General features: G+C 60.4%; 1 protein-coding gene across 1 annotated transcript in view; it reads left to right on the forward strand.

Moving 5' to 3' along the window:
• Nucleotides 1–11,285, forward strand: part of SDC1 (syndecan 1) — a 22,167-nt gene extending 10,882 nt beyond the window's left edge. Inside the window, exons 2-5 of the mRNA XM_006767549.2 lie at nucleotides 6,820–6,901; nucleotides 7,843–8,333; nucleotides 8,917–9,052; nucleotides 9,214–11,285. Coding sequence (XP_006767612.1) covers nucleotides 6,820–6,901; nucleotides 7,843–8,333; nucleotides 8,917–9,052; nucleotides 9,214–9,383 — 879 coding nt within the window. The 3' untranslated portion in view covers nucleotides 9,384–11,285. The remainder of the gene's footprint in view (nucleotides 1–6,819; nucleotides 6,902–7,842; nucleotides 8,334–8,916; nucleotides 9,053–9,213) is intronic.
• The last annotated feature ends 8,160 nt before the right edge of the window (nucleotides 11,286–19,445 follow it).

A 19,445-nucleotide genomic window follows, 5' to 3' on the forward strand; every position in this document is an offset into this window, starting at 1 on the left:
GCTGAACCCAGACAGCAGGGCCCCGGCTGTGCGGGCAGTGGCTGGTGTCTAGACCTGCAGACTGAGGGTTTCCCCACCCTTAGGACCCCCCCACCACCACCTTTCTTATGCACTTTTCTAGAAAATTCTGCCTTCCTTCACTCAGGCCAGAAAATACCAGCTCCGCTCAGCCATGGGACCCCCTCAAGGACGCTCTGCCCTTCCTGTGTGTCTGGCTGGGCTCCCAGCAGCCTCTGTGTGCTGACCGCTCCGAACTGCGCCTTATTCCAGAGGCAAGTCCCAGGCTGGCCCGTTACTGTTCTGTGTGCGGGAGAGAAGCCAAGGACATCTGTGGCTCCGCGCTGGAGCAAAGGGAATTCACTCAGTCCTTCTTTTTGGGTATGGAGCTGGCTGGCGCGCATTCTGACACAGGTTGGAAAATGTGCTCTTGGCTCTTCCAGCTTCCCTTTAGCAATCCTTCCCCATCCTCCACACTCCTGCTCACCCCTGCACCCCAGTTCCAGAATAGCGCCCCCCCCCACACACAGAGCTGTTTCCACTCTCCTGTGGGTGACTGTCACCCCTTAGCCTTCCCAGCGGCACTTTTATTTCAAAGGGGACTCCGATGAGGAGATCTGGGTGATAGAGCGTGCCTCCCTCCTCCGCGTGCACAGCTGGAGCGCTGCTGGCTGCAGGTGTGTCAAAAGCTGCAAGTTTCTGCCTCCAGTGAAACCGAAGAACACTTTATTTAGCCAGCGCAGGGGGAGGATGTCTCTACAGGCCCCTGTGCCAGAGGTGACAGGCCCCCCAGGCCTGGGGGAGTCTGGAGATTAATCAGCTGGAGAGCAGTTTCAGGGGCCCTCACGGGGGCCAGGCGGGGGGAGTGGGGGGCGCGCCGTCTAGAGGATCCTGCACTGAGCTTCCGGCCTTGGCTGTCTCGCTAGGACAGCCAGCCCTGGGGAGGGACGAGGCTCTGGGGGCCTCGCGCTCCCTCTGTCCCTGTGGGGTGCCAGTTACCATCACTGGGGTCACCTTGATTGGGGGCACCTCCAGCAATGTGCCTGGGCCATAACCCCCTTTGGGAAGCTGAGACCCATGACTCTGAGTCACTGTGATCAAGAGCCCCCCATCCCCCCATCCCCCACCTTACCACCCTGAGTGACCTTGTTTGTGGTGTGCCACCCTCAGGTGCCCCTCGAGGGCGGGCCTCGATTTTCTAGCCACCGCTCAGCTAAGCACCTGGTGCAGCGGGCATCCCGGCAGGGTCTTCCCCGGGTCCCCCGGTGAGTTGGGAGCAGGGCCCAGGTGACAGCCAGGTTTTCCCGGAACGTGGGCTGCCAGTCCTTGTCTGGCTCTCAGGGCAGCGCCAGGCCAGGCCGGGCCGGGTGGCTTGCTCAACACTGAGCGGAATCTTTCCAAGCGGCCCAGGCTCTGGCAGGCGCGGAGAAGCAGAGGAACTGGTCTTCCAGCTCCGGCCCTGCGCCCAGCCCTCTGCCGGGCCTGTTCTCAGACAAGTCCCTTCATGAGGGCTGGAGGCAGCACCCTTCCTCTGGAGGGGGGACCCGGGTGCCGGCGGCAGCTCTGACCTGGTTTGGGCATCAGGGCTGGCACCGGTTGCCAGGATCCCCTCTCAACACATCCCTGGCGTCTCGGGGTGCCCCAAGCCAGCCACATGGGGCAGGGGAAAGGGCTCTACGACCTTGACCTTGGGTTTCCCATCTGTAAACCCTGGCATTCGGTGCCATGGGAGACGTTACCGCAAGGGGGTCTCTACAGCGAAGGATGGGTGCTGCTCCGCACCCCTGCCCTGCCCTGGAATTCCCCAGAGCATCGAGGTCTGTCCAGGTGGCCGTGCGGGGACCGTGGAGGTGGGGTTGTGTGTGTGTGTGGGGGGGAGGGTTGGGTGCCCAGGAGGTCCCCTGTGAGACATTCCTCCCATGGAAGTGCTCGGGGGGGTAGGGGGCCCTAAGGAAGCACATTCTCAGGGTGAAGTGGGGGCCTGCCTGCTCCCCAGGCCCCTCCCACCCGGCCAGTCCCATCACCCCCTGAGCAGGCCCCAGCTTGACTTGGTTCTGGTGGAGAGACACCGGGCTGATAAATAACTGCCGGTCAGGCCGGAAATGCTGGTGCTGCCCTGAGGCACGGGGGGCCCTCCCTCCTGGGAGTGTGGGCAGGGGGCAGATTTGAGAGTCTGGAGGCCACCGCCGGACCTCTGTGCCTCCTCAGTGGCCTCAGCAGCTCCCAAGTCAGGAAAGCAGCCTTGGGAGAGGAAGTGATAGACGCACTCCCACCGGGACGTCCTGAGCCCTAGGCCTGTTTGTCCACACCACAGCTCTCTGGCCTCAAAGACAGGAACCGGGGCCTCTGCTCCCAGGCCCCCAGGCGCCAGCCTGTCAGAGCCCTAGGGCAGTTTAGGGTTTTCCAGCCAAAGCCCAAAGCGAGGGAGAGAGCCGCTGGGGTCACCCAGTGGGAGCAGAGAGCTGGAGCTCAGCCAGGGGCAGCCGCCTGGTGAGGGCCCTTTCCCCGCTGGCAGCCCTGGCTCTGGTCCTGTCCAGAGGCCCTCGCTCCCCTTCCCAGCCCTGTTCGCTGCCTGGAACACCTGAGGGGGGAGAGGGGAGAAGAGAGGTGAGGAGGAGGAGGAGGAGGAAGAGCAGGATGGAGGCCCAGCCTCCCATCAGGACCGAGGCTTCTTAGTTTCCTGCTGGGGATAGGGGTCCGTGCCCCCCAGCTCCACGGTGAGGGCGGCCGTGGCCAGCAGACCCCTGAGCCCTCTTCCACGGGTGCTGCCGCGCACCTGAGCCCTGGCGCTGGCTCTGTTCGTGACTCAAGCTGAGCGGGTCTGATCCTCGCCAGCCTGCCTGGGGGTTTCGAGGCCTGGCCCTGGCGTCCCCTGTAGGGTGGCTCTCTGTGCCTCAGCCTCCGTGGACCCCTTTTCCGGAAGCCTCCTGGAGTGGGGTGCCTGGCGCTGGGCCCCGGGAGGTCACCAGGACCCGGCCATCTCTCACCCGCCTTTCTCCCCAAAGCCCCGGGGTGATGCTCCCAGGGCCTGTTACATATCAAAGCCTGACCTCCTCACACAGCGTCCTGAGGCTGGAAAGCAACAGGGTCGTATGGACTCGGTGGTGCTTTTTAAAGGGTCTGTGGTTTACCCATCACGGAGTCAAGCAGCAGGTGACACGGTCGTGACTCAGGGTTCCGGTAGAAACCACAGGGCTAGGGACCGACCCGGTGGCTGCAGTTGATAGGGTGGTGTGGGGCTCGGGGAGCGGTCACCCCAGAGTTAGAAGCGCCTTACTTGAACCTCTGAGATGCCTACTTGGTGCCCTGCCTTGTGACCCCGCCAAGGAGCCGTCATGCCCAAGGTGCTCTGGCGGGGAGCCCAGCCACAGTCCCCTTGGCTGGCCCGGGAAGGGCTCCCCTGGGACGGAGGTCCCCCGGGAGGGCGGCCCTCTCTGGCTGGTGTGGGTGAGGGCTGCCAGGACTTGGCTTGCAGCTGCTTCTCGAGGCTTCTTTGCCAGTCTTCTAGCCACAGACTCTCGACTGGCTCTTGGGAGCGGCTGGCAGCTGAGTGATGAGGACTCCGCCCCTGGCAGCCCTGACCCCGTGCTTGTCCACGCCTTCCCTCTCCACCTCTGGCATTTCGGCTGGCACCTTTGTCCCCCCTGCCTCTGGGGCAGGGGCAGGGATTCTTGCTCAATGACCCTCTCTGGAGCCAATGGCCGTGTTGAAAAGCTCAGGCAAGTTACTGTTAAAACAGATGGGCCAGCCAGGCAGGTGCTCCCTGGGGGGTGGGGAGGGGCAGAGGTGGCAGGTGCGGAGGGCAGGTGCTCGGAGACTGCAGCGTCGGACACGGCCTGCTTTCAGACCCTTTCCTGTCTCCAAGCCTCTGCCCCACGACCCCCAGCCCCACCGCAGCCAACCCTGGCCTCGCCCTGCCAGGCGGGTGGGCCTCCAAGGGTCTGTGCTGAGGATGGGGAAGGAGCAAACCGGTCCAGGCTTTGAGCAAACTGAGGATGTGGCGGCTCCGACCTTGATTGACCACAAGGGTTTTGATTTTTGTATGAAAAGCTGGATTTCCTGGGATTTAGAGATGTGCAAGGGCCCCCTGAAAGGGACGAGCTGGCTTGCCTTTCTTCCCGTCCCAGTTAGGTTCCAGCCTGTCCCGGAGCAGCCCCAAGGCCCGGCCAAGGGGTCTCTTGGGAGGACCAGCGTCAGAGGCAGGGCCCCCCAGGAGGCCACACGTGCTTAGCCCAGAGGACTGCTGAGTGAAACCAGAGTCTCACCACAAGCTCCAGTCAGCTGGCAGCTGGCGATCCAAGTTTAAGCTCGGCAGTTTCTGCCGATTTTCTCCCCGGGGAGCTGAGGCCATCCTAGGAGGCGGCCTCAGGTGCAGGGGACTGAGGAGGCCACGGAGCCCTTCCCCGATGGGAGACCCTGCCCTGCAGGGAGAGTCTGCCCTGGGGCCTGGGAGCTGGTTTCAGTGGAGAAAGTGTTTGCTCAAGAGCTTGTTGTGTAAACAAGATCCCCGAGGGATAAGCCAGCAGAGCTGAGGAGACAAATTGTTTTCAGGGATGGGGCAGATCCGAAGTCTTATCTAGTCGTGAGCGGCCCTGTTGGGAAATCGCTAACCTGTTGCGGCTTCTCTGTGTAGGTGAGAGGCTCGCCTCCCTGGCATTTGCCTGGGTCTCGGGTGGTGCCTCCGAGGCTGGCAGGGTAGATGCCAGTGTGTGGAGTTCTCTGCAGGCCTAGTTCCGACATCTGAACCAGGGCCTGGTCCCACAGCTTCTGCGGGAAGACTCGGGCTCTCCACCGGAGGGGAGGCTGGTCGGGACGGAGCCCTGGCCCTGTCCCACATCCAGCTTCCTCTCCGAGGGACGGCGTCGGTGCCTGGGGACCGGCTCATCCCAGGGCCTTCTCAGGACAACCTGAGGGTCGGCAGAGGCCTTGGGCAAGGGTGGAACAGGGTCTCGGTGGGTGGGTCCCCTGAATGCTTGTCCCCACCCCCAGCTGCCCAGTTGGGAGCAGTCTGCCCTGGGCCTGGATGGGAGTTTGTTGGGGTGGGGGGTCCTCACTCTGGACCTGCCTTGGGGGGACAGGCCCTGCGGAGGCGGGACCGGTTTTTGAAGCCCCATTGGGGACAGTAGAGACGGGAGATGTGGTTGGGGGTGCAGGGGGTGGTCAGGCACGCTGTTCATTGTAGATGGGCCACGACAGCTCAGATCCTTCTGGGGCCAAAGCCCTTTTCTTGGGAGGTGGGGTTGGGGGGACAGTTTGGGTTTTGCACTTTCAAAGGAAGCTCAGTCGTATTTCTAGCCCCGCGGTTTCTACACGTGTCTGAAGCTTCCCCTGATGGGAAGCCCCCACCTGGTCCAGCTCCGCCCCAGGCAGCCTCAGGAGGCCGCACGGCTTGTCTGTGCCTCCCTGATCGGCTCCACTCAGGAGTGAGGCCGTGTGGCCGTGGCCAGCACCTGGCAAGCAGGCTGGTTCCCTGGAGCCCAGCCTCCGGTGGTGGCTGCCTTCTGACAAGTCTGCACAGAGCCTCCTGTGAACCGGCGCCCTCTTGCCCCCTCTTCTCCTGAAACGCTACCCACCTCCATCTCACCTCTTCCCAGACAGGCCCCACGGCCCCCTCCCCGAGCTGGGTTCCGGCAGCCCCATTGTAGGCAGGCGCCGACTGCCGGCCAGGCTCTGTGAGGTTCTTCATGGGCATAGCCTCATTGGATTTCTGCAATAATCCTGGAATGGAGATGTGACTATCGCCCCATTTTACAGATGGGGAGACTGAGGCTGTAAGAGGGTTAGTCATGTCCCCAGGGCCACCCCGCCAGCAGTGGCAAAGGCCAAGGGTTCTCTAAACCGGACCTGTGCTGGTTTGCTTCTCTGCCTCTTTTTGGTTCTGGCTCTGATGCTGGGTCCTTTCAGAACAGACTGGATGACAGGGTTGTTTGGGTCAAAGTCTTGTTGCTGAACAGGACACTTGGCTACCCTTCCTGCCAACTGGATGCTGGCCCTCCCTTCCACACCTGCTCTCCTGGAGCCGCGTTACTGCACATGCCCACTCGGCTGTGTGTGGAGCGTCCCACCTCCCTCCGGCCTGCTCCCTGGTCCTGCTGTGGGGCCCCTGCCTCAGGACCAGACACCTACAGCTCGGCCAAGCGGGCAGCATGCCTGGACAGCTGTTCGCAACAGGGCCCATTGCAGGTGCCTCCTTAGTGCAGGGCCCCTCTAGATCAGCCTCACCTATTCCCAAGAGGGCCTGACCCAGTCCTTCCTGCGGCTGGGACATCAGGTCAGCTGTGGGAAGGGGCATGGTGGCCACACCTGCCTCAGCACAGACAGCTCAGCCCGTGCCCTCTCTGCCCCCTGCCCCCCCTTACGCAGGGCCCTCGGTGCTCGTATCCTGCTCCCCAGCATGCCTGGGGCTGCCTTTCTGGAGCCAGGGCATTGTGTCCTTGTTTCTGGGGGCCCCTGAAAGCCCCAGTCTTCGACCCCGAAGCTCCCTGGCCCGTGGCCCCAAGAGCCGATTCCCAGTGTGGGCTGGGCTGGTGGGATCCCGTGGGAGCCACAGCCCGTGTTCCAGGAACAGTGTCTTCTGTCTGCTCTCTGAGGCTTGGGCTCTTCCACCCAACGGAGCTTCGTGGACTGAGGGCCTGGTCCCCTCTCGTGTGCTTCTGCACCCCAATATTAGGAGGTGTGGGGGAGGGCCACAGCCTGCCCAGCGCTGAGTCCTGAGACACCCACCAGGGCTCCTTCCTTTGCTGTGTGTGAGTAGGATGGGGCCCCGGAACCCCAGCACCCTGGCAAGCCTCCACTCAGACTCGTTTCTGATCCCTTTTCCAGCAAATTGTGGCTGCAAATGTGCCCCCCGAAGATCAGGATGGCTCTGGCGACGACTCTGACAACTTCTCCGGCTCGGGTGCAGGTGAGCTAGCAGGAGGGCCTCGCTCCAAGACGGCTGTGGGCTGTGGGCCAGGACAGTGGCCAGGCAGCCCCCTGGCTGGGCCCAATTGGACATGCCGGGGAAGAAGGATGGGGTTCGAATAGCCAGGAGAAAACATGTATTGGTGAGAAGGAGGGACTGTGGTGGGTTCCCGAGGCCCCGGAGGCCACCCGCTGCAGACAGGCGTGGGCCCCTACTCTCCTCTCTGGGCAAACTTTGGAAGCTTGTTTGACTTCTCCAAGCCCCTATTTCCTTATCTGTAAAAGGGGGATAATACCTTGACTTCATAAGGTCGTTGGGAACTAGCTGTAAGGCAGTGCAGAGCCTGGTGGGGCGTGTATCTTTATAAATGTTCCCCTGCCTCCCCCCTCCCTCTCTCCCTGGGGAAATGAAGTCCCTGAGCTAGAGGGGGTCAGGGAGGCCTCCTGGAGGAGGTGCTTTGGAGCTGGACCTCAGAAGAGAGCTGAGGCCCATCCCTGGGGGAAGTGGCCTGGGCAGGGGCCTGGGGGCTGGGAGTTGGACATAGGCCTCTGCTCTGTGGGAGCCTGGACCTTTCTGCAGAGAGAACGGAGCGGGTCAGAGAGGTGCCTGCACGGGGACCCAGAGCCCTGAGGACACCCCCAGCCAGGAGCGGCTGTGGCCAGTGCAGGGAAGGTTTCTTCCAGGCGGCCTTAGTGGCTCTTGGCCCCGAGACCAGGCCATCCGAGGCACAGGCAGCAAAGAGAGGCAGGTCTTTTCATTTCCCAGAGTCAGGTTCCGCTTCAGCTAGCTCAGCCCCAGGGGCAGAGCTCCTCTCGGGAGGAAGAGCTGGGTGTGCTAGCCTGGGCACCGGACCCACCCAGGGGTCCTCGCCGCCTGAACTTGGCTGGTTGAGATGTTCTGTGGCCTCCCCAACCCCAACCTGCTCTGCTTGGGCCCTGCAGGCGCTCTGCAAGATTTCACCGTGTCACAGACCACCTCCTTCACCTGGAAGGACCTGGGGCTCCTGACGGTCATGCCCACGGCTCCAGAGCCCACCGGCGCCGACACCATGGCTGCCTCCACCTCCATCCTGCCCGCTGGAGCGGGAGACCAGGAGCAAGACACAGTGCTCCTGGCCCACCTGGAACCTGGCTTTCCCAACCGGGAAAAGACCACCCGCCCGCCCAGCGAGACCACACCACACCCAACCACCCACCGGGCATCGACAACTAGAGCCACCACTGCCCAGGCGCCTGTCACCTTGCATCCCCTCAGGGACATGCAGCCTGACCACCATAAGACCTCAACCCCCGAAGGCCGTGGCCCGCTCGACCCTCACACGGCCGACCCTCACACGGCCGTCACGGAGGAGAGAGACCCTTGGGTCACCGAGAGGACTGCTGAGGCTGGGACCGTCACCCAGTTCCCGAAAGGAGAGGGCTCTGGGGAGGAGGTGAGTGCCGGCCCCTGCGGGCCTCTGTGCTTCCTGGGACGAGGGGTGCCCAGTGGGCTTGGCGGCCCCTATTGACTGGTTGAGCACAGGGCTTGGGGCGGGGACAGTGGCTGGTTGACTGGCATATCCAGCACCCTGTGCCCTGAGCACATCCCGTTCCCCACCATGAAGACAAGGTCATGGGGTCCCACCTTCCCGGAGCGGGACAGACTAAAGCAATGAGGCCAGAGCAGAGGAGCCCTCCCAGGCCACCGGGGCTCCCCAGGCTCGCAAGACCCCTGCTGTGCCGCGCCATTCTACCAGGGCTTGTGCTGGTCCTGTCGGGCGTGGTGATTTCACACTAGAGCGAGCCTATTTATTTTCCTATTGGAACTCGCGTTTTATATCCGTGCACACATCTCCGCCGCAGTCCAGCGCCATGTGGCGGGAGGGGCCTGGCGTGGAGGTCCCAGAGGTCTGGGGATGGGGATGGGCGTGTCTGAGTTGGTGGTGGCTGTGACCGGGGAGGCCTGATCTGCTTCTGGCTTTGGACATGGACCTGGATGCTGCCACCCAGCCTGATCCTGTCCCTGCCCTCCCGCAGGACTTCACCTTCGACGTGTCTACGGAGAGCACAACTTGGTCTCCTGAGGAACGAGAGGAGCTGAAGGAACCCCCAGTGGGTCGCGGGGCCACCGGGGCCTCACAGGGCCTCCTGGACAGGAAGGAAGTGCTGGGAGGTGAGTTTTCTCTCGGGTGGGTGGGACGGAGGGCAGACTGCTGCTTTTAGGGTGCGGGGCTGTCTTTAGCCTTGGTGTGGGGGCTGCCCGGAGGGGGTGGGGTGGCTGCTCACTCAGCCCAGGAGCAGCTGCGCTGAGCTGGCCTCCGTCCGTCTCCCCAGGGGTCATCGCCGGAGGCCTGGTGGGGCTCATCTGCGCCGTGTGCCTGGTGGGCTTCATGCTGTACCGAATGAAGAAGAAAGACGAAGGCAGCTACTCCTTGGAGGAGCCGAAGCAGGCCAACGGCGGGGCCTACCAGAAACCCAGCAAGCAGGAGGAGTTCTACGCCTGACAGGAGCCGCCTCCCCTCCCCCTGCCGCTCTCTAGGCCCCCGATTGCCTCTTCCGTGAAGAACAACTGCTGGCCGGCCTTCCCGGGCACCGGGCCACCTCCCCACGCTCCCAGCCCCTCCGGCCCCCTCCCCACGGAGTCCTGCGCAGGCTGGGGGCTCTCCTCTGCTTCTCTGACTTCCGCCTGGAGCCTGGGGCACGAGGGCTTCCGCCTCTGACCTTTCCACCCCAGCCAGCACTTGGCATCTCACCGCCTGACTCGGTTTCTCCAACCTGGAGCAGCCCTGGCGAGGGGGGCACCCCACTGCGTGGACCTGGATGGCCCGCTGGGGCTGAGGGCCGGCGCTCCTGTAGCACTTACTGGGAGAGACCCACCGTCTTGGGGGCGGCGTCGGCTGAGTGGCGGGGAGAGGAGTTCGGGGCTCCCTCCGAGCTCGCTTGGTTTTGTGGGGAGGGCTGACTTAGATACCAACTTGTTTTTGCACATGTTTCCTCTAGTTTCTTTGTTCATAGCCCAGTAGACGTTATTACTTTTGAGGTAAGTTAAGCTGATTTGGTTACTCCCCCATCTTGCTTCCCTAATCTACCGTCAGGACGCAGCGTCAGGGTTAAGAAGACTTTTTTTTTTTTTTTTTGTAAAACTAGAACCAAATCTGGAAGCCGGCATAGAGGCCGAGTGTATGTGTGGTCTCTTGAGTTTGTCACTCACGTGTGCAACAGGGTAGCGATGTCTGGCCGGCCCCGTTGGGGGCTGGCCGGCCTCGGCTGCCGCGGGCAGTCACTTCTTTTGAGCAGCCGGCCCGTACCCAGGAGCTCGGCCGCGGTGGGGAGCCCACGGGAGAATCGCATCCTGGAACCTCCGGCTGGGACCAGGGAGGACTGCGGGGTCCGAGGTGGTGGTGGGCCCGGGGATCTCCCGCGACCCCGCTCCTTCTTAGACACCATCCCTGGGAACGCTTTCTCCTGGGAGATGACCAGAGGCGGCCCGGGCACACCTGGCACCGAGCCCCTCCCCAGGGCCAGGCTCACCTTCAATGAGCTCCTGCGGCCCTGGCCCGGCTGGGATCCGGAATGTTCCAAAGAGGGATAGTCTTTTGCTTTTGGCAAAACTCTACTTAATCCAATGGGTTTTTCCCTGTACAGTAGCTTCTCCTGGTGTGATAAACTGTAATATAAGTAGTCACGTGAGCACTGCTGCCTGTGTCTCTTCTCTCTGCTGGCCAGCGGATGCGCCCACCCTTTTCTCTGACCACGACGATGCTGGGAAACTTAGGGCTCCGTGCCTTCATCCCCTCCCCGGCCCCCTGGCTGTCCCGGGGTGGGATTCCGGGGCCAGAGTCGCTCTGGTTTTGTTTGTTTTTGTTTGTTTGTTTACTAATACCCTTCTGGAGGTCGGTCGGTTCAGCCAAGGTCATAGAGGTTCCGACGTACATTTACGCGTAGCCAAGCTCAAAGCACCATCTCCTCAGCAGTTAACGAAGCTGCAGTGCTCCCAGCACAGCTTGACCCGAGGTCACGGCCACACAGAGGCCCCTCCGGAGCCAAGGCCGGCCTCGCAGACACCTTGGACGGCCCCCCTCACACCTCTGCGGGAGCAGAGGCCCCCCCCCGCTGGGCTTCTGGGAACTCCTGTACTTGCTTATTTAATCTGACAGCCTTCCGGCTGCTCTGTCGGCCGCTCCGAGGGGGGGACACATGTGACTCAGGCGCACCGCCCAAGGAGGGGCACCTGTGCCCTGTGCTCAGTGCTGGGACTTTCTGCCCTAGAATGTGTGACTGGACATGGCTCGGGGGTGGGGAAGGGGTCTGCGACCGAGCTCATCTCTGCTGGCCCCTGGGACAGTGCCGAGCCTGTGGCTGGGCCCCTTCGTGTAACTCGAATAAACGGTACTTGTCATTCTGGGCTGCCGTGTGGTCGCGTGTCTTCTTGGGCTGGCGATGTCCTTTCCGGTCACCTTCTGGGAAGCGTAGCCTGGCTCTGGGCTGTGCACTGGGCTTGGTGAGGAAGCATCGGTACCTCCTGCTCCCACTGTGTCAGCCCTCACCATCTTCCCTCCTGAGGCTCTGCCTTACTCTCCTTCTAGATCATTCCCTCCCACAGGACACAAGGCTCCCTATGACTCAAGTGGGCGAGCCCCTCTTTTTGCTCATTGTCCGGGGGCCCCTGAGAACTCACCAGCAGACGGTCTGAAGCGCCGAAGGTCTGCAAATACTGCCTGCACACAATTGGTGGCCGTTCTGCCTGACATGGCAGTGGGAATTTGGGGGGTTGGAAAGGCTCAGCACTGTAGGAGGCCCCGTGTTCTCAGGGCACCTGGCGGCCCAGCCTGACCCAGAGTCTCCTGTAAGCTGTGGGCGCCCACCCAGCCCTCAGCTGTCCCCTCATGGCAGATCTCCCTGCAGCCTGGCCCTGGTTGCAGGCCTGCCCCTTACACCAGACCCCAGGTGTGTCCTAGGGACACGGGGAAGGACCGTTCCTGTGGCCGGTGCCTGTGGGTGGAACAGGGATGGCAGGCGCTGGGCTACCCTCCTGACATGGCTCCTAAGGTCTGGAGGCCAGGACAATCAGGTCTTTCAAACACAGACTGTACCAAGTGCCTGCTTTCTGTCCGCCCCTGGGCTGACATCGAGGGCACAGTTGTGGGAGAGGCCACTTGGATTTAATGTTTTTACTGAACATCCTGTGGGCCTGACACCGCTAGACAGGGCACCCAGCTTATTCCATTCCCCACTGAAAACTCGGAACCCGGCGGAGCTAGCACTGCGGTTATTGGTCCTCACTCTACAGACAAAGCTGACACAGAGGGCAAGGATCTTGCCCCAAGGTCTCATGCTGGTGAGCGGTGGAGCTGGGATTTGGACAGGGGCCTGGGTCCTGAGGTCACATGGGTCGTGCACACACACAGAAGGTGGCACTAGACGGGGTTGGGGGTGGGGGGGGAGGTGTCCCCTCCATCAGCAAGTTTTCAAGACCCAGCCTTCTGGGCCACCTGCTCCCGTCACATCCCAATGGGTTAAACTGCCCCGTGCCACCCCCTCTGTCTGCTGAATGCTCCGGCTCCCTGCTGCTCCTGGTCACACCTCTGTCCCTTTGGGCACTGCCCAGACGGACGGTGGTGCCATCACAGGCTTTACTGAATGTTGGAGGCTAACAGTAAGGAAACTCATGTATGAAGGGGTTTAAACACGTCTTCAAGTCCCTGGGGCACCCGGGCCTCAGAAATTTCTCTCTGCCCATCTCTCAGGCCTTAACTTGCTGCCCCCCTTCCCACCACTGTGACCCCTTCTCTTCTGCTTTCCCAGCTTCCTCCTCGCCACACCTGGAGCCGAGCAACTGAGCGCCATTTCAATCCCCTCGCCTTTGGGCCACATCCATGTGGCACGCGTGCGTGTGTGTGCGTGTGTGTGTGCGCGTGTGTGTGTATGAGTGTGTGTTTGTGTGTGTGTGTGTGTATGTGTGTGTGAGTGTGTTCCACAGGGTACAGGGAGGAGGGACTCACTGGATTTCCCACTAACAGATCATTTCAATTGTTTTCTAACGGATGAGCCATTCTCTGTGTGTGCCTTCGTACTTTGCGGCCGTTCTGCCTTGCTTGTCTCTGGGGCTTGGCATGGGATGGCGCTGGGTGTTCACATCCAAAGCAAAGACGCACGGCCTGCTGGCAGGCCGTTGGGGGTCCGGGGGAGACAGACGGGCGAGAGCAGTTTCAGGGACGGGCTCCGTGTGGGCTGGTGCTTCTGCTGGGCCTCGAATGACATTCAAACTGGCCTCCCAAGCGAGGGCGAGAAGGTATCCCGGGCAGAGGGCACAGCTTTGGCAGAAACAGGCTGCGTGCTGATGTGAGCTGGAAGCGGGTGTGGGGAGAGACGAGGCTGAATGTGGTGGGAAGGCGGCAGGCCTTTCGCCTGGAACCTCTGGGGGCCTCGGGAGAGCCGGAAGCCAAGGGCGATGCCAGACGAATTAGGACGTGCAGAGGGCTGGGGGGACAGAGTCCCAGCGACAGTGGATGTTAGGAGCTAAACCTGGCAGGACCTAGGAGGTTTGTCCCCGCCTCACTGGGCGGCAGGAGCCTCCCACAGGTGCACTAAGTGGAGCCCGAGGGAGAAGGGGCCTGTGAGGAGGCTGTCCTCTGTGCTGGCCCTCAGGGGGGGGCTGGAAGGCAGTCACCCCAGAGCTGGGCCTCAGGGGGTGTCTCAGGCCCCCTCTCAGGTTAGGCAGCCTCGGGGAGAGAAGTCCTTTCCCTGGGTCTGTAGGGGACTGCTCCTCAGAGAGGGGCCCAGGGCCCTCACGTGCTGTCCTCTCCAGCGGGCAGAAGAAAGGTGGGCCTAGGTGAGCTCAGGGTTCCTGGCTCAGGAGCTGGGGGCGGGGCTGGGGATTCAGCTGGCTCTGCCTGGCAATGGACACAGCCCTGCCTGGCTCCCTCCTTCCTCCCACTCCCCAGCCCCACTGCACCCCCACCCAGCACCTACTCCAGGGGCAGGGGTGTGAGTGTGGCTGCGCCCCTTGTCCGTGCTGTGTCCCACGCCTGCTCAGCGCCTAGGATGGGCTCCAAGCTTCTCTAGGGCGAGGCACTGGGTCCTCTGTGCCGCTCTAACTTCCGGGTCGCACCAAAGAGCCCACATTGCACAATTCCACTTACATAAAGTCCAGGAAGAGGCAAAACGAACCGATGGTCATTGCAGCCCGTGGAACCTCTGCTGGGGGCGTGGTGTTGTCCGGGCAGGCACTCGAAGGCCCCTTCTCTGAAAGGTTCTCTGGAATGTTCTCTGGCTAGATGGAGGCGGTGATTACCAGGGTGTATGTATAGGTAAATAAATCATCAAGTTATACCCGTACGCTGAGTGCACTCTGTATGTTATTCTGTAATAAGAAAGTTAAAGGGGGGGAAGCTTATAAAAGGCCTTCTGAGATTCTAATTAGCTCCTTTAAACGCCGCTGCGGCGTTTTCAGCATGAGCGAGGCGGCCCACATGGCCGGCGTGTTCTTCAGGGTCCCGGAGGATTCTAATTTATGGGCAGAGAGGCCCAGGGCAAAGCCTCGCGCACTGTGTGCTGAGCGGAGCAGCCGCGGCTTCCCGGGCCTGGCGGCCGGAGGAATAGGCCCCTCCTCAGCCAGGAGGTGGGCACAGCCGGCGGGCAGCCCTAATGACCCTCCTCCTCCGGCTGCAGCCAGACCCCGTCTCCCTCTGGTTCCTGGAACCTGCCCGACCCGGCGGTGTTTCCAGCACTCAAGGCGGGAGCTCAGCCGCTCCTCCACTCCAGGAAAATATTTGTTCAGGGACTTGGCACCCGCAGGAGAGGAAATAACAGCCACCTTGGAGCCGAGCGGGCGGCGCGGCCTCGTTGTCTGTCTGCCCCTCCAGATTGCCTCCGAGGCCCGAGGCCTGCCGTCCGGGGCCAGGCCCAGGAATCCCACCCCCCAACACAGGCCGGCTCTGGGGCTGAGCCTGGGGTGCCAGCTGTCTGTGCCTCCAGGTCAGGGTCATGGTCAGTTCAAAAGCTGGTGGAGCCTCCTGTGAGCCAGGCACAGCGCTGGGCCCCAGATGTCGTGGGTGACCTGGGCCCTGGCGTTACCCTCCAGGCTGTTGTGAGGCAGGGAGGGAGACTGGCCAGTGGAAAGGCCATTGACGGCATCCAGGAGCCCTGGGTGCCAGGAGCCAGCCTGGCAGGGCGGGATGGCCACTGGGGCAAGACGGGGCTGGCACCTGGGGCCAGCTGAAGGCTGAATGGAGCCAAGGGAAGGGGTGATGGGCACCCCTTTCAGGTAAATGGAACAGCATGGAACGACATGGAACTGCAAAGGCCAGGAGGCGCGCGCACGAGAGAGAGAGAGAGAGCACAGGGCTTTGGGGTGTGGAAGGCGGGTGGGGTCGGCTGTGGGGGACCCAGGCGTCGGGACCCGAGGGGACCCAGCGGCTGGCTGGTGCCACGAGGCGTCAGCGTGAGTTCAGGAACGTGGACTTTCCCCCGAGGCAGCGAGAGTTTTTGTTTTGCAACATCTGAACCCATGGATTTTGATTCTTTTGATAGAGAAAGGTCTAAAGGAGAAAACAAAATCAGTCTCGAACCCCACCACCCAGGCAGCTCCTGATCCCATTTTAAACATTGAAATTCTCTGTGCACGTGGTGAGAAACCAAGGCGGGGCAGGACAGGGCGGGTGCAAAGTTTTCCACCTGTCTGCCTGGCCAAAGGCAATTCCTCCGAACAGGCCTGCGTCGTGTGCGTCCAGACATTCCTTCCACACGTACACTTCTGAGGATGAGTCTGTGCTTTCAAGTAGTTACACCAGAGGGATGGTTCTCGTCAGCACGCGCAGTCAGCCCTACCCCACCCCTCCTCATGCCTGCGGAGCATTTAGGGCAGCGGTTCTCAACCTTCTGGCCCTTTAAACACAGTTCCTCCTGTTGTGACCCAACCACAAAATTATTTTCGTTGCTACTTCATCACTGTAATGTTGCTACTGTTATGAATCGTCATGTAAATATCTGATATGCAGGGTGGTCTTAGGCGACCCCTGTGAAAGGGTCGTTCGACCGCCCAAGGGGTCGCAACCCACAGGTTGAGAACCGCTGGTTTAGTGTGTGGATGGAGGCCACTGACTCAGCTCTCCCCTTGGGGTGGGTGTCTCTCTCCAGACCTTGCTGTTGTCGGCATCGTATGATTCAGACACAGGGGACTGTGCCGAGTCTGCACCGGGGTGCCCTCCCAGGGAAGAGTTCTAGTCAAAGGGCTGCTCCTGGCAGCCACCCCACAGAAGTCTCACCAGTTTGCCACTCCTGGCATCACACTCTGCCTGTGGGGGTCCTAGGGGCCACCCCTCACCTGTCACCGCAGGGATCACCAAACGGTTCCATTTCCTTTTTCCCACGGGGTTGGGGGTTGGGGTGCAGATGACATCACATGGTTGCTTTGATGTTTCTTTATTTAGGAGACAAGGAGCTGAGGGATCTGTTCATAAGCTTTTGGTATTTGCATTTCTTTTTCCAGAGGGGAACAACTTTGCATATTTTGGGGCCTATTTTTTCTTTTAAAAATATATTTTTAAAAATATGTTTTATTGATTTTTTTACAGAGAGGAGGGAGAGGGATATAGAGTTAGAAACATCGATGAGAGAGAAACATCGATCAGCTGCCTCCTGCACAATCCCTACTGGGGATGTGCCCGCAACCAAGGTACATGCCCTTGACCGGAATCGAACCTGGGACTCTTCAGTCCACAGGTCGACGCTCTAGCCACTGAGCCAAACTGGTCAGGGCTAAAAAATATATTTTTATTATTGATTTCAGAGAGGGAGAGAGAGATGGAAACATCAATGATGAGAAAGAATCATGGATCAGCTGCTTCCTGCGTGCCCCACACTGGGGATCGGGCCCACAACCCTGGGCATGTGTCCTGACTGGCAATTGAACAGTGACCTCCTGGTTCAACATGAGTCGACGCTCAACCACGGAGCCATGCCAGCCGGGAGGGGCCCATTTTCCTAATGGGCCTTTCGTCTATTCCTCATGGATTGGCGTGGGTTCTTAGGGTGCAAATGGTTTTGAGGGAGGGGCTTTGGTCTTTGAAGTATGGCTCTGGCTGTGGTGTGAGGGCACTAGCAGGGCCCCTGTGAGAGGCACAAGGCTTGGAGCCAGCGGTGGCCTTGGGGAGGGACGCTGGCACGACCTTCAGGAAGGAAGCCGGACAGGCCCAGCCAGCGGATTGATTTTTTGCGCAACTCTTGGGTCAATGAAAAAACACAACAGTCCTGACTGCTCTCCCCCCAAATTGTGACACAGGGTTCATGTTCAGAAACCACAGAGTTGGGCCTGTGCCCCTTGGGCCACCTGCCTGGCTTGTGCCCCTCCCTTCCCTGCCTGTGTGGGGCATGACAGGGAGGGGTGGCAAGGAGGAGGGAGGTGTCAAGGACGGTTTCCAGGTTCCCACCTCAAATATTATGGCCCCATAAACCGTGGAAACGTCTCAGAAATTCCAGTATTTCAGCACGTAGTTGCTGACGGACCCGCATCAGTCAGCGCTGGGCTGAAGCGATCCAGAGTCCTCCTGAGAGAGAAATAGGGGCGCCCTGGTTGGGAGGTGGGGTGGAGGGCGTGGGCTGAGGACACCCTGGAGGAGGGTCCCTGAGTGAGCAAGGACCTGGAGCTCAGATGGCGCTTTAGAAATACCCAGGAAGTGAAATGTGTTCATACTCAAATGTATGCTAAGGTCAGAGTGAGTGGGAAAAGGGTTTTGAAAATTCCATTTCCTGATACGTGTCCGACAGCAGGGTTCTGAGTAATTACTAATAATAATTACAATCTACTCTGTGCTTCAATGTGCCAGGCCCTACACACACCTACCCTCTGATTTTTGGGTCACAGAAGAGCACGGTGGCAGGAACTTTGGAGTTAGACCCCACTTTACTTGCTGTGTGACTATAAACTCCCCAGAACCTCTGTATTCTCATCTGTGGAATGGGGCTAACAGCTTTTATCTCAGAGGGCCGAGGGGAGACTACGTAAGATAATGCGAATAAACTGGCATCTTGCTGAGGGCACTTGGCAAGCGCTCCATAAATAGTGGCTGTTACTCTGATGTTTCCCAAACCCCTGAGAAGCAGGTATTACTACCCCATTTTACAGATGGAAAAGTAAAGGCCCTACGCTGTTCCTTTGTAGAGCTACGGAGTGGCCATGCTGACATGCAAACCCAGGTCTTGGTCACTCGGAAGCCCAGGGCGCTCCCCTGGACCACGGCTGTTTCCTGTCTCACCTGTTCCGCCCACAGAGGACCACCTGGACAGAAAGTGGGGGAGGCTCTCTTAGGCCGAGGCCGCCTGGAAAGCCCTGAGGTATTCCCAGGCCTGGGAAACGGTGGCCTCCCTGAAACTCCTGGGTGCTGGTGCCAAAGTCAATAATGATAAACTGCCCTGCAGGAAACCATGGTCACGAGGATACAAACAACTGGGAGAGGGTGGAGCTCGTCCCCCTGCCCCCCAGCCCCAGCTAGCTCTGTGCCCCTCTGTGCTAGAGGGTAAGAAGGGGAGACACGAGTGAGCTCAGATCCAGGATCAGGGGGATGTCCCTGCCCCAGTAGGGAGGTGCAGGGGCAGTGCCCCTGTTCCTGTCCTGCAGCTCTCCTAGGAAGCTGGCCAAGAAGGTGGCACTGGGCTCTGCCAGGAAAGGCCCCAGAGAGCAACTAGGGCCCCCGGTAGCTCTCCTCCTGGAGCCCTGGGCCCTGAGCTCACCACTCCATGCACCTCACCCTCAACACAATCACTGAGGCCTCTTCTGGGTCAGGGGCTGGGACCCGGAGACCCCAGAACGTAGCCCTGGTTCTGCACAGCTTATGGCAAGAACAGACACACATTATTATTTTTAAAATATATTTTTATTGATTTCAGACAGGAAGAAAGAGAAACATCAATGTTGAGAATCATTGATTGGCTGCCTCCTGCACGCCCCCTACTGGGGATCGAGCCAGCAACCCGGGCATGTGCCATTTGACCAGAATCGAAACCTACAGCACCTGGTATTCCCAGGTGGTCTCCCATCCAAGTACTAACCAAGCCCGACCCCCACACGCACTATTAAGATGTCCAAGGCAGTACCAGGGACACAGAGGAAGGGCACTGGCCCAGTGTGGGGAGTTAGAGAGGCTGCCTGGAGGAGGAGACATCTGAAGAGAGTATTATCAAAGGAGCTGCCCAGGCGAGGGCAGGAGATGGGTGTTTGGCCCATGCACAGGGGTGCCATTTAGTGTTCCCTGTCTGTGCTGGGGGTGGGAAAGCAGTGAGAAATGAGCCTGGAGGGACAACTGGGGCCAGTAAAACAGGGCTTTGCAGGTCAAGGTCAAGGGTGAAAGGAATAGGTGGTGGTGAGTGCGAGCCATTCTCCCAGCTGTGAGGGCTGGTTGTGCCCTGAGTCCCATGACCTCACGGCGCGGGTAGTGTGGAACACTGGCCTTGGTGGGAATATTTACACCATGGGCACTGGCAAGCACTACAAATCAGAGCCAGTTGTTTGAGGAGAGAGAGAGAGAGAGAGAGAGAGAGAGAGAGAGAGAGAGAACAAAAGCAAAGAG

The sequence above is a fragment of the Myotis davidii genome, unplaced genomic scaffold (assembly GCF_000327345.1).
Source record: "Myotis davidii unplaced genomic scaffold, ASM32734v1 scaffold238, whole genome shotgun sequence".
NCBI classification, from domain to species: Eukaryota; Metazoa; Chordata; class Mammalia; order Chiroptera; family Vespertilionidae; genus Myotis; species Myotis davidii.